The sequence below is a fragment of the Rhinatrema bivittatum genome, chromosome 2 (assembly GCF_901001135.1).
Source record: "Rhinatrema bivittatum chromosome 2, aRhiBiv1.1, whole genome shotgun sequence".
NCBI classification, from domain to species: Eukaryota; Metazoa; Chordata; class Amphibia; order Gymnophiona; family Rhinatrematidae; genus Rhinatrema; species Rhinatrema bivittatum.
In genome coordinates, this window is record NC_042616.1 from 226911240 (window position 1) to 226924320 (window position 13081).

The 13081-nt window shown below is 38.5% G+C and overlaps 1 protein-coding gene across 11 annotated transcripts in view; it reads right to left on the reverse strand.

Annotated features, from left to right (window-relative positions):
* TBC1D5 (TBC1 domain family member 5) overlaps positions 1 to 13081 on the reverse strand; it is a 1653915-nt gene that overhangs the window by 319854 nt on the left and 1320980 nt on the right. For all 11 annotated transcript variants that reach the window (XM_029589267.1, XM_029589269.1, XM_029589266.1 and 8 more), the window contains one exon: positions 4472 to 4578. In XM_029589267.1, coding sequence (XP_029445127.1) covers positions 4472 to 4578 — 107 coding nt within the window. The remainder of the gene's footprint in view (positions 1 to 4471; positions 4579 to 13081) is intronic.

Here is a 13081-nt window from a genome sequence, read left to right on the forward strand (position 1 = left end):
CTGTGTTGGGGCACTCAGCCACGCCCCCGGACCGCCCTGGACTGCAGACACGCCCCGGACACGCCCCCGGACCGCCCATTTTAGCAAACCCCGGGACATACGCGTGTCCCAGGGCTTGTGCGCGCTGCCAAGCCTATGCAAAATAGGCTCGGCGCGTGCAGGGGCAGATGTCCTCAGGTTACATGCGTAGCCTTTGAAAATCTGCCCCTTAGCGAAAAATAATTTTCTAAAATTTGTTTAAAATTTGCTGGTTGTTAGCTTCATAGAGTGCCCACTTGTTTTGCTATTATTTGAAAGGGTAAATAATTGTCCTTTCCACCCATTTCATCTGACTCAATTTTATAAACTTCTAACAGCTTTCTCTTTTTCAAAACTGAAGACTATTAATCTACCTAGCCTATCATCATAGAGGATATGTTCCATCCCCTTTATCATTTTTGTCACCCTCCTGTCATGGTTGTGTACCCTTGGGCAATGGTGTGGTTGATGCATCCTAGTAGGCGAACCTAAAGGCCCAAACCAACAGCTGGCAGACATGTCCTTATTGGGACTGGAGCTGGAGCTTCACCTGTACCAGCCACATTTCTCGCATGTTGAGCCTTTGGATTCTAGAGGTCGGTAGGGCTAAGGCAAGTGTCCCTTAAGGAGCAATCAGAGAAAGTCTAGGTATGGGCACTGGTTAGGGTAGGCAACAAGCAGGTGACATCCGTCTTGGCTAAAGATCAGGCAGGCAGTGAGCAGACAATATACGGAGTCCAGGCAGGCAGTGAGCAGATAGTCAGAATCCAAAGCAGAGGTCAGAAATGGGGAATCAGGCCAAGATAGACAAGACAGACAAACAGAGATAAGATACAGACAGGGCAAGGCAACAGAGACAGGCAAGGGCAAGGACAAGGACAAAGACAAGGCAGCAGGATAACAAGACAGGCACTAGGACATCAAGACAAGACACAGGGAGTAGCAACATGCACTGCAAGGCAGGAGGACCTGTTGCTGAGGCAAGAAATGGATCTGTGTTCCCATTTAAATAGTCTGGCAGGACTGACATCATCAGATGGTACTGTGCTGGAGTTTCTGCCGCAGGGCCTTCATAAGTGGTGTGGGGTTATGAGTACCTATGAGGCAGCATTAGGCATGGATGGTGTCCTGGGTGCCTGATAGTGTCTGCGGTGTTGAGGTGAGTGTGGCTGGTCGCAGTGCTTTCCCACAACTGGCCAAGTGTTACCCTTCTTCTTCTCCTTTTCTAATTCTGCTATGTCTTTTATGAGATGGATGACAAGAATTGCACACAGTACTCGAGGTAAAATCGCACCATGGATCAATACAAAAACTATGATATTTTCTGTTTTATTCTCCATTCCTTTTCAGATCTGTCCTAACATTCCATTTGCTGCCACACACTAAGCTGAAGATTTCAGTGTATTGTCCACAAGGACTCAGAGGTCCTTTTCTTGGTGGGATGACTCCCAATACAGAACTTAGCATAGTGTGCCTGTAGTTTGGATTCTTTTTCCCCTATGTGCATCACTTTGCACTTTTCCACATTAAATTTCATCTACTATCCAGATGTCTAGTCTCCTAGTCTCACAAAGTCCTTTTGCAGTTTGTCACAACCCATTGCTATTTTAACAGCTTTGAATAATTTTGTGTCATCTGCAAATTGAATCATTTCATTCAACATTCCCTTTTTCAGATCATTTATGAATATGTTAAACAAAACAGGTCCCAGTGCCAATCCCTGTAGTATTCCACTAATAATCCTTCTCCATTTGGAAAATTGATTATTTAATCTGAACCTCGGTTTCTTGTCTTTAAATAGTTACCAATCCACAGTAAGACACTAATTCCTATTCCATGTCTTTTTAATTTCATGAGGAATCTCTCATGGGAGACTTTGTCAAATGCATCTGAAAATCTAAATATACTATATTCACTGGCTCACCTTTATCAATATGTTTATTTACACCTTCATAAAATCTAAAAGATTAGCAAGACAAAACTTTCATTTGCCAAAACCATGTTGACTTTTCTTCATTAAGCCAAGTCCATCTATATGGCCAGTGATTTTGTTTTTAAGAATGGCTTCTACTATTTTGCCCAGCACTGACATCAGGCTCACCGGTCTATAGTTTCCTGGATCATTCCTAGATCCCATTTTTCCAATTTTAAAAATAGATCACCCTACAGTCTTTAGATTTTGTTGTTGTTTTAAATGATAGGTTACTGATCACTGATAACAATTTTGCAATTTCATTTTTGAGTTTTGTTAGGACTCTGGGGTGGATGGCATCTGGTCCTTGTAATCTATTACTCTTGAGTTTGTCAATTCGATCTATTACATCCTCCACTATCACAGAGATTTGTCTTAGTTGCTCAGAATCATCACCAAAGAATGTTTCCATTGTGAGTAGGTTCCCAACATTTTCCTCAGGAAAAACTAAGGGAAAGAATTCATTCATTTTCTGTTATTTCCTGTCCTCTCTGAGCATCTCTTTTACCTCTCAGTCATCTAGTTGCCCAATTGACTCCCTAACAGGGCTCTTTGTTCTGAATGAATTTGAAAAAGTTATTATTAGTTTTTGCCTCACTATCAAGCTTCGTTTCAAATTCTCGTTTAGTTTGTCTTATTACTGTTTTACATCTCACTTGCCAATGCTTATGATCTTGTCTATTTGCATTATTTCAGTCTGCTTTCCATTTTTTGAATGATGCCCTTTTGCTTTAGCTTCCTCTTTCACCTCATTATTAAACCATGCAGATAGGCAGTTATTTGGCCTTCCTTTCGGGTGCTGAAAGAGGGGTATGTTGGGGATGGGCAGTCAGGTCCCATATGTATGGGTCCCTTCTTCTGCCATCTTGCTTGCATTAGGTAGCTGGTTCACACAACATTTTTCCCTCTGCGCGAAGCAGCCCACATTCTCAAGACTAATTAGTGTAAGGGGATGGAGTGAAGGACAGTGTGGTCACACTAAAATGGCTGCATTTAGTTTAACACAGCTTTGTTACAGTGTAACCTTCTGCATTTATTTAATTATGTTAGCATTTTGGGCAATAAAGCCCAATGTAATGGACTTTAGGAGATATACCACAAAATATATTAGGAGAAAATAAAACAAAAAGTCATGCCCAATATAGAAGTTAAAAAACTTTCTCCGCACACAAACTTAAAATTTCTACGACCTGCAATACAATTCACTAAGGGGTAAATTTTAAAACATACATGTGGACGTACATGTCCGCACGCTACTCGGCTCACACACATGTACGCCTGATTTTATGACAAGCACGCACATGTTATAAAATAAGAAGTCGGCGCCTGCAAAGGGGTGCACACTAGTGCATCTTGCGTGCGCCGACGCCCATGGCTTTCCCCCGTTCCCTTCCCCCTAAACTATTTAAACAGATTTATATACCGTTTTACAGTAAAAAATACTGACCAAAGCGGTTTACAACAATAAATAACCTTAAAATTAAAAGGTTAAAAAAAATTTGTAATAAAATAAAACTTAAAGAAATAAATAGGTGTGAATAAAAATACAGGATATTACATGATCAATAAAAATAATAATGACTAAAACAGAGATTGGCCAGTTTCCGTTAAAAATGATAAGCAAGAATAAGTAAAAGTAATACTATATAAATCAAACATAATTAGTCTTATTTACTTCAACTAAGATATTTCTAAATCTTTAAAAGCTTCCTGAAAGAGGTAGGTTTTCAAAGCCTTCCCCTAACCTATCACCCCCCTAGCCGTATCCTAAACCCCCCAAAATTATATTTTACCTTCTGCGCCTGCCGGCACGCAATCCCCCAGCACAGCGGCAAATGGCCGCTGTGCCGGAGACCTCTGGCCCCGCCTCCACCCCACCCCCTTTGTAAAGCCCCAGGACTTAGACGTGTCCCAGGGCTACAGGCCCGGCCCCCGTAACTGGATTTACGCGTGTAGAGGTTTTAAAATCCGGCCCTAAGATTACACCTTCTTTGCTATGTATTTACTTACAGCATTAATACAGAGCCCTGCCTATAGCAAATATTCTTGAATTTACAACCTTGACTGAAGTTTATTCAGGACAAACTGGATTTTACCTGTTAGGAATCTTCATTGTTCTGTTAATCAAAACAGAAGGCAAGACAAAATTCTGAAAGGGAGTGGCAAATATGTTCATTGATGGTGTTTTATCTTTAAGAACAGGTTCTAGTTATTTGGCAGTCCTATAGAATGCCTCCACTTCAGATACTAGAGATTAATTTTCAAGCCGTGACAGTGTTTTCTCCTCTTCTGTGATTAATGGCACATTCTCTAGCTAGTTGGGAAGCATGCCACAGCCTCCAGACACAGTCTCTCCAGGTGGTCCAAAAATGTTATGCTCAATTCTATCAAGGGCTGTCACATAATTTTTTGGACATTTTATCATTATGAAAGTATCTTTGTTTTATATAACAAAAACATTTTAACAGTTGCAGACATTACCTTTGGATTTCGAAGGAAAAGAGCTTTAAGGATCAGAGAGTACACATCTCCAATGGATGGGTAATGCATGAGGAGTCCCAGACAGGTCTGATAATTACTTGATATCACTGAAAGAAATATAAATGCAATACATTATATTTCACAGCTTTAACTGGACACTATTATAATAGGACAAATACAAACAAAGCAATGTTAAACATATCTTTTCATAGTTTTAGATGCTAACAGTTTTTACTGTAAGTCTGATGAAACAACCAAACTGTTTCTATATATTCTATACATTACTTCACAATTTCAAATGTTTATTACTGATGAACCATCTAAAGTCAATTGTTTGATTAGTTATATGACACTGGCTTGCTATAGTTTTTTTGAGAATCAATAAAATCTTAAAACTTTATGCATTTTCTCTCTCTGCAATTCAGAAATCTCTACTAGTTATTACTTTACCTCATTCTTACCCATTATTAAATTCAACAGATAAGCCTGCAAATGACAATTAAATTATTCTTTAACATATTCCTACTTCCAAGTTTTTTATTTTATATCTTGTACCAATAAAAATAGCTATAATGTCAATGCAATATATTGGTTCCATCAAGGGAATTTACAAAGTCCCTTCTATTATATGCAGAAATAGAATGCCGTAGACTTTCCCACAGTATTCTTTGTAGGTGTCATTTGATTTTTTTTCTAAATCAGTCTTATTATGAATGCAATTATTAAACATATCATTCTAGACAGGTCTATGTAAACTACTTCATTTCCTTTTCACCATATAAATTCAAACAGTCCATCTGCCATGGCTGTCAAAGCAGAGCCTATTAATGATGCTTGTCTGGCATACTAAACAGATATGCCTCCAACCACATTAAATGTAAATACTGTAAAAGGGAACAAAACTTCAGGTTCATGAGAAGTCCAGTTGTAGGTGACAAACCACTTCTGCCAGTCTCAATGTTAGTTGGGAAAGTCAACAAAAGAGATTGGTTTCACGGCCAAGAACGTTTCCTTTCTTTCTTGTATGTGAACCTCATTGTCTATTTCATTCTTCTTTTCTCTGAGAGGATTATGGGGAAAAGACACAGGACTGGGCAAAATGAATAATTGTAATCTGTATATGAAACCACTTTATCATCTTTATTTCCATTGCTGATCCGACAGCTTGTAATTTCATACATCTGCTTTCATTTGTAAAGCACTCACTTATCCTACTCATTCTTTATCTGCTCAGTCTGTTCCTTTTTTAGTCTGTTGGTATTCCTTGCTCATTTTCACATACCTGTTTTACTTCTACAAGCAACAAAGATGGCATAATGAATACAGTACAATAGTTACAGTCAAGAGCTTTCTCAACTGAGAATAATCAGATAAATATCACATACATCACTGAATATGTCATTCATTTAAAAATAAAAAATTTGAAGAAGTTAGAATAATAATAATACATGCACACACATACAAATATACATATAATTTTATATGTGATTTTACATTATAACTTGAAGAAAACAGCTTGAGAAATAAAGGCATAAATATCAGCAACAAACACAATTCAGTTTAACATACATTTAATAAGCTAAAAAGAAATAAGTTTCTATACTAAAATTCAGTATACACCAGTCCCTTATCATAACAAACTCTGGTTATAACAAATGGAACTCTCTCCCCCACAAAAGTAATGCTTGTACAATGTGTCTATAGCAGTTAAATTCTGCTACAAATCCTTACAAAACCACTTAATTGATTTCTAGTCCACTAATTTTACAGAGGGACCAATGTGTTAGCTCCAAAGAAATTGAGGAGGTAATTTTCAAAGGAGTAACGCATGTAAATGTAACTACTATTGTAGCAATTTTCAAAAGTCAATTACTTGAGTAAAATGCACTTACGTGAGTAAATCCTTTGGGCAATTCAATGGCATATGTTGTAGTAATTTTCAAAAGCCCACATACTCAAATAAAGTGAATTTACATGTATAAAACCCAGTTTTATAAGTGTAAATGCTTTTTAAATTCGGGGCCTAAGCATTTGTTGAATAAAAAGAATTAAAAATGGACCACAACAAAATCATGTTTTTAAAGTAATTTTATCATATGCCACAGATATAGTCAAATACTACCATAAGAGTGATTAGTGAAGAAAGTTAGTTTATATAAGGATGAAAACTGATAGACCAAGTGTAACAGCTGAAATACCACAAAAGCAATATTATAATCATGAGCTCCAAGGGAAAAAAAAAAACTTGAAAGATTTGAAAAGGGATGCAGTCAAACCTAAAAAGCTTTTTGTTCTATTTGTACCAAAGAATCTCCTGTCCTTCCACATGGCAGCTGCATGTGATATATTTGTACTTGAGTAAAGCACATATAATTAACAATGCTTAGAATGCTTAACACTATTTCAGTTAAATCAAATAGAAGCAAAGAAACAGAAAAATATACCTAGTGATCCTTTCGATACTGTGTAAGGTTGAAGTGAATATAGACTAAATTTCTGGGTACTTGTGGGATTTATTTTTTGTTAAACCTAGAATTTATTCATTCTCCTTCAAAAACTAACAATGGATAAGTCATTTTATTTTATTATTTTTTAATTTTGTCATTCAACATATTTTCTCCCTAGGGTAAGAAGAGCATTTTCTTAAACAAGTTAGTAGCAAAAAAAAAAAAAAAAATCAGTTTTGTGTATTACACTATTACAATGGTAATTTTAGAATATCACAATTAGTGGTAAATTCTGGGCACACTGTACTGTTAATTTTCAAAATGATTGTATATGCAATCAATTTGAAAATGCTGGGGTAAAGTTCTCAAGGATTCTCACATGTTATAAGCTATATACAGACATTTGAAAAGTCCTATGCACATCTCAACTCTGTCCCATAATACTTACCATGAGTGCACATAAAGGTCTGTGTGTAATGGGGCACTTTCACATGCATATCTGCCATGACTATTTTCATAGGGCTACTTCTGCGCATAAAATCTGGTTGTATGTGCATAATTGACTTGGAAAATTATCCCCTACATGTCTTACAAAACTGTGGTACTATCATAAAGTTGATCAGGCAGCTGATGTGTAAATAACGTGGAGTGATTTAAAAAAAAAAAAAAAAAAAAAAGAAAGAAAATGTAATTTTGATTATAAATCATGACAATTCATTACTTTATTCTAAAAGAGTCAAGTTAACTCTACAGGGCTAGTGTCATGGCTAACAGAAGTGTTATTCACTGTCATGAGAGAGAGAAATCTAGGTTAGATTCCAGAGCTTGTTTTCTGCTGCTCAGACCCATCAAGGCTAGGAATGTCGCAAAGGCAGTGTTCATGGTCCCTGGGAAGTCAGTGGAGTTATTCCCAGCTATTAATTAACAGCTAAACTTACTGGCTAGCTAGCAATGCACTTTGCTGGATTCCAGAGAAAAGTATGGTCCATGCCTCTTCATTACAGGACTGTCTACTGTGATGGCTGGGATAGTCATTTGGGGATTAAAAATAGGCACATCTTGTAGTTGTGAATGAAGACATATGGCACCACAGTCCTGAGTAGGTCCCTGTTCAATTTAAGCTGGAGGACCAGAAGAGTAGGAGGAAGCAGACAGGACTGAAAAAGATAGATGAGCTCAATATTCAGGGCCAGATAAGTTCCGACTTAGCTGGCTAAGTGGCTCTGTGTGAATATTTGGTTGTGCTGAATGGCTGCCACTTAGCCACCTGTTTAACTGCTAAACAGTTAGCCAGATAAGTGCGGGGTGGGATGGAGGCATTCCAAGTGGTGTTACTTAGCTGGAATAAGTGCCGATTTTCAGTCTTATCTGGTTTAGATAGCTGGATAAGTTTAGAACTGAAATTCAGTTGTCCTAATGTTAGCTGAATAAACTTATTGGGCTAACTTTCAGATAGCCATGTATATTCATCAGTGCAGCTGAAACAATGAATATCTCAATAAAGTTAGCCAGATACGTTTATTTGGCTAACTTAAGGCAGCCAGTTAGTGACTGAACATGGGCCTCAGATTAGCCTACAGAGAAGTGATATTATTAGTGTTATTTACATAATGCTATTCTTGTTTTAAAATACTGTAATTTACTTACTACATGTCACGCTTACTCAGTTTGCTGTTACCCCCTGTATTTTTTGTAAAGCCTGAAGCTGCGTTATGTTATCTGTAAACCGAGGTGATGTTCCCAATGTGCCCCGGTATATAAAAATACTAAAATAAATAAATAAATAAATAAATACATACATTACTTTTGTTATTTCTTTAGTATCTCCATTTCTTCCACATAATCTATTAATTGGTTCTAATACTAGTTAGTTGAAAATTCAAATGATAGGAATGGCAATTTATTTTATTTTATTTTTAACTTTTATATACCGACATTCTTGCATTAAATGCAAATCATGCCGGTTTACAGTGAAACAGAAAAAGCAGGAAAAATTTCCTTAGTCGAATACAATAGATGGTAAACTACAGCAGGATTAAAATGATAATAGAAAATCTTTCATTTCCATAGAAACATAGAAATGATGGCAGAAAAGGACCAAATGATCCTTCCAGTCTGCCCAGCAAGCTTATGGTAGTACTACTGGCCATACAAGCCACCTTTATAATTATCAGTTTCCCAGACTGTCAAATTCAGGGCCTTTGTTGGTTGCTGTTTGAGTTCAACTCCCCATTACCTCTTGTCATTGAAGCAGAGAGCATTGTTGGAGTTTCATCAACATATAAAGTCTTATTGGATAAGGGTAGAAACTGCTGTATGAGCACATTCTTTACATGCTTATTTGTTTTCCCAGACTGTGCAATTCAATGTCCTTGTTGGTTGCTGTCTGAATCTAATTCCCCTTTTCTCCCTGCCATTGAAGCAGAGAGCAATGATGGAGTTGCATCAACAATATAAAGACTTATTGGTTAAGGGTAGTAACCCCCACACTAGCAAATTACCCCCATGCACTCTTTTCTTTATTCCCATCCTCTAGCCTTAAGGTATCCACAGTGTTTATCCCATGCCCCTTTGAAATCTTTTACTGTTTTTGTCTTCACCACCTCCTCTGGAAGGGCATTCCAGGTATCCCCCACCATTTCTGTGAAGAAATATTTCCTGACATTGGTTCTCAGTCGTCCTCCCTAGACTTTCATTTCGTGACCCCTAATTCTACTGATTTCTTTCCAGTGGAAAAGGTTTGTCATTGATTGTGCATCATTAAAACCTTTCAAGTATCTGAAGGTCTGTATCATATCTCCCCTATACCTCCTCTCCCCCAGGGTATATATATATATTTAGTTCCTTCAACGTCTCCTCATAAGTCATTTGATGGAAACCCACTACCATTCTGGTCACCCTTCTAAGGACCACCTCCATCCTGTCTTTGTCCCTTTTGAGATACGGTCTCCAGAACTGAACACAGTACTCCAGATGAGGCCTCACCAAAGACCTGTACAAGGGGATTATCATCATCTTTTTCTTACTGGTTATTCCTTTCTCAATGCAGCCCAGCATTCTTCTGGCTCTTGCTATCGCCTTGTCACATTACTTTGCCATCTTCAGATCACTAGACACTATCATCCCAAGGTTTCTCTCTTCTTCTGTGCACAACAGACCTTTACTCCCCATCACATACAGCTGTTTTGGATTAACACACCCCAGATGCACGTCTCTGTGCTTCTTGGCATTGAATCCCAGCTGCCATATCTTCGCCCACTGTTCAGGCTTCCTTAAATCACGTCTCATTCTCTCCTTCCAGCGTTTCCACTCTGTTGCAGATCTTAATATCATCTGCAAATAGACATACTTTACCTTCTATCCCTTCCGCAATGTTGCTCACAAAGATATTGAACAGAACCGGTTCCAACACCAATCCCTGTGGCATGCCACTTAACACTGTTTTCTCTTCAGAGCAGGATCCATTTACTATCACATGCTGTCTTCTATCCGTCAACAAGTTTGTAATCCAAGCCACCTCCTTGGCACTCACTCCCAAGCTTCGCATTTTATTCATGAGTCTTCTATGTGGGACATATCAAAAGCTTTATTAAAATCCAAGTAAATCACGTCTAGTGCTCTTCTTTGATCCAATTCTCTAGTCACCCAATCAAAACAATCAAACAGAGTCATCTGACAGGACCTTCCCCTGGTGAATCCATGCTGTCTCAGATCAAGCACCCCACTGGATTGTAGATAGTTCACTATCCTTTCCTTCAGCAGAGTCTCCATAAATTTTCCCACCACCAAGGTGAAGCTAACTGGCCTCCTCTCTGCTCCCACTCTTGTGAAGCGGGACCACCATCCCTCTTCTCCAATCACTAACAACACTCCAAGGATCTACTCAACAGGTCACATGGCGAACCCTTAGCACACCTCAACAGGCCCCATGACTTTGTTCACTTTTAGTTTTTTCTGCTCTTCCCATACATTCTCTTCTGTAAATTGAGTTTTGTCTACGCCACCCCTTTCACAGTCTTGTTAACTAGTGACGGTCCTTCTCCAGGGTCTTTTTTAGTGAACACCGAACTGAAGTATTTGTTTAATATTTCCGACTTTTTCTCTCTCCACGCATTGATCCTGGTCACCTTTCAATTTCAGTATTCCTCTTTGCACCGTTCTCCTTTCTCTGACGTATCTGAAGTATGTTTTGTCACCTCGCTTTACCTCTTTGGCAATCCTATCTTCTGCCAGACTTTTTGCTTTCTTGATTACTTTCTTCATCTCCCAAAGTTTTGCCAGATAGTCTTCTCTGTGTTCCACTTTTTGGGATCCTTTATAATTCTTGAAAGCTGTTTTTCTTTTTTTTTGCTTTTATTATGTCAGCCACCTCCTTTGAGAACCAGATCGGTTTCTTATTTCTCTTATTTTTGTTTACTTTTCTAACATATAGATTTGTTGCTTTTGTAATTGCTCCCTTTAGTTTGTCCACTGTTGTTCCACCTCTCCCATTTTCTCCCAGTCTTGTAGTTCTACCTCCAGATATATCCTCATTTTGACAAAGTCTGTATTTTTGAAAGTCAAAACTCGGGTCTTTCATGTGACTTCTCCGTATCCTGCTTGTGATGTCAAACCATACTGTTTGATGAACACTGGTGCTGAGGTGGGCACCCAGCCGGACATTTGAGACATTATCCCCATTAGTGAGCACTAGGTCGAGTATAACTCCCTCCTTCATGGGTTCCATTACCATTTGTTTGAAAAGAGCCCCTTGCAGGGTATCCACAATCTCTCCCTTTTACTCTCGACCCTTAAAACTCTGCTGACTATCCTAGTTTTTTTTGTTTCATGATTTACATGCCATCCATAGCAGAAGCAAAGATACATGGATAGGGACCCTGGCGCGCTGGTGTGTGTAAATACTTATTCGCTGGTTTCATTCATATTTTTTGGATCGTCCATGCTCCGCCCATGCCCAGACCTTGCCCCCACTCCTTTCATGTAAAACTTTTACTCACATTCAGGGAGATATGCGCATACCTGGGCACCTCTTAAAATCCCTGTGGCACACACTGGACCAATACACGTGCATATCTCCCAGCTTTGGCACATGTAGAGCTTTTAAAATTCACCTGATAATGAACCATTTATAATATGACCTAAGCTGTGTGCTTTATTTTTTCTTTTGTTAAATTTCCTTTGATGGAACTATTTGTTACTGATTTCCCCTCTCAATATAGTGGGCAAATGCGATGATATCAAGTGGAAACAATTCATTCATATTTTCCTCTTTCTTTTCTCTTGGTGAATTGGTTTTTGAAAAACTCTGAGGGGTAGATTTTAAAAAGAGCAGCATGCATCCATGCGCATGTGGTTCCCGGCACGTGCATATGGACGTGCAGATTTTATAAAATGCGCACATCGCCGAACGCATGTCATTAAATTCAATATCTACCCATACAAGGTATTTATGTTGTTTGCTTATGTTTAATGTTATGAAAGATTACCTAGGTTTTAATATGTAAGCTGCCCAGAGCTGTGGTCATAGATGGCCTATAAATATTTTAAATAAATAAATACCACCCAAGCAAGCCCCAGGACATGTTTTTAATAAGCAGTAAGAAAAGAAATAGACCTTGCTGAAAATTGTTGCCCATAGCTAGACAGTTTAAGGGAACATTTCAAAGCCATTTACCCAGATAAATGGTTTGGCTGAAAACTGCACTACTCTCTCCAACTACAAATAGATGCAAGTGTACTTTTTAGCCATGTTAAAAAGAGGTGCTCCTAGTAGCGTTTAAACTGGAGGGTAAAGCAGGGTGCGAACTTGATATTTTCAACAGATGTAGGTTGTTGTATCTCTCCTGGCTGTCCACGCAAAATTAGGCACAGTGTACGCAGGTGGTTTTAGCACATGTACTTAGCAGCTGCTAACTTTCAAAGGGGAACAAAATATGTTTTTCCCCTTTGAAAAATGACTCCATTGTGTACACATTAAAAGTGCTGGTGTGCATTGCAAACAATGGAGGCTATTCAAAACTGCCCTCTTTGGGGCCGATGCAATACAGTGAGCTCAGCCGAGCACCCAGTATAACCCGCACTCCGATGCAGGTTAAATAGGCATTAATCCACCCCCTAATACAATAGGGGGATTAGCGCCTATTTAACCCGTGTCCAACACGGA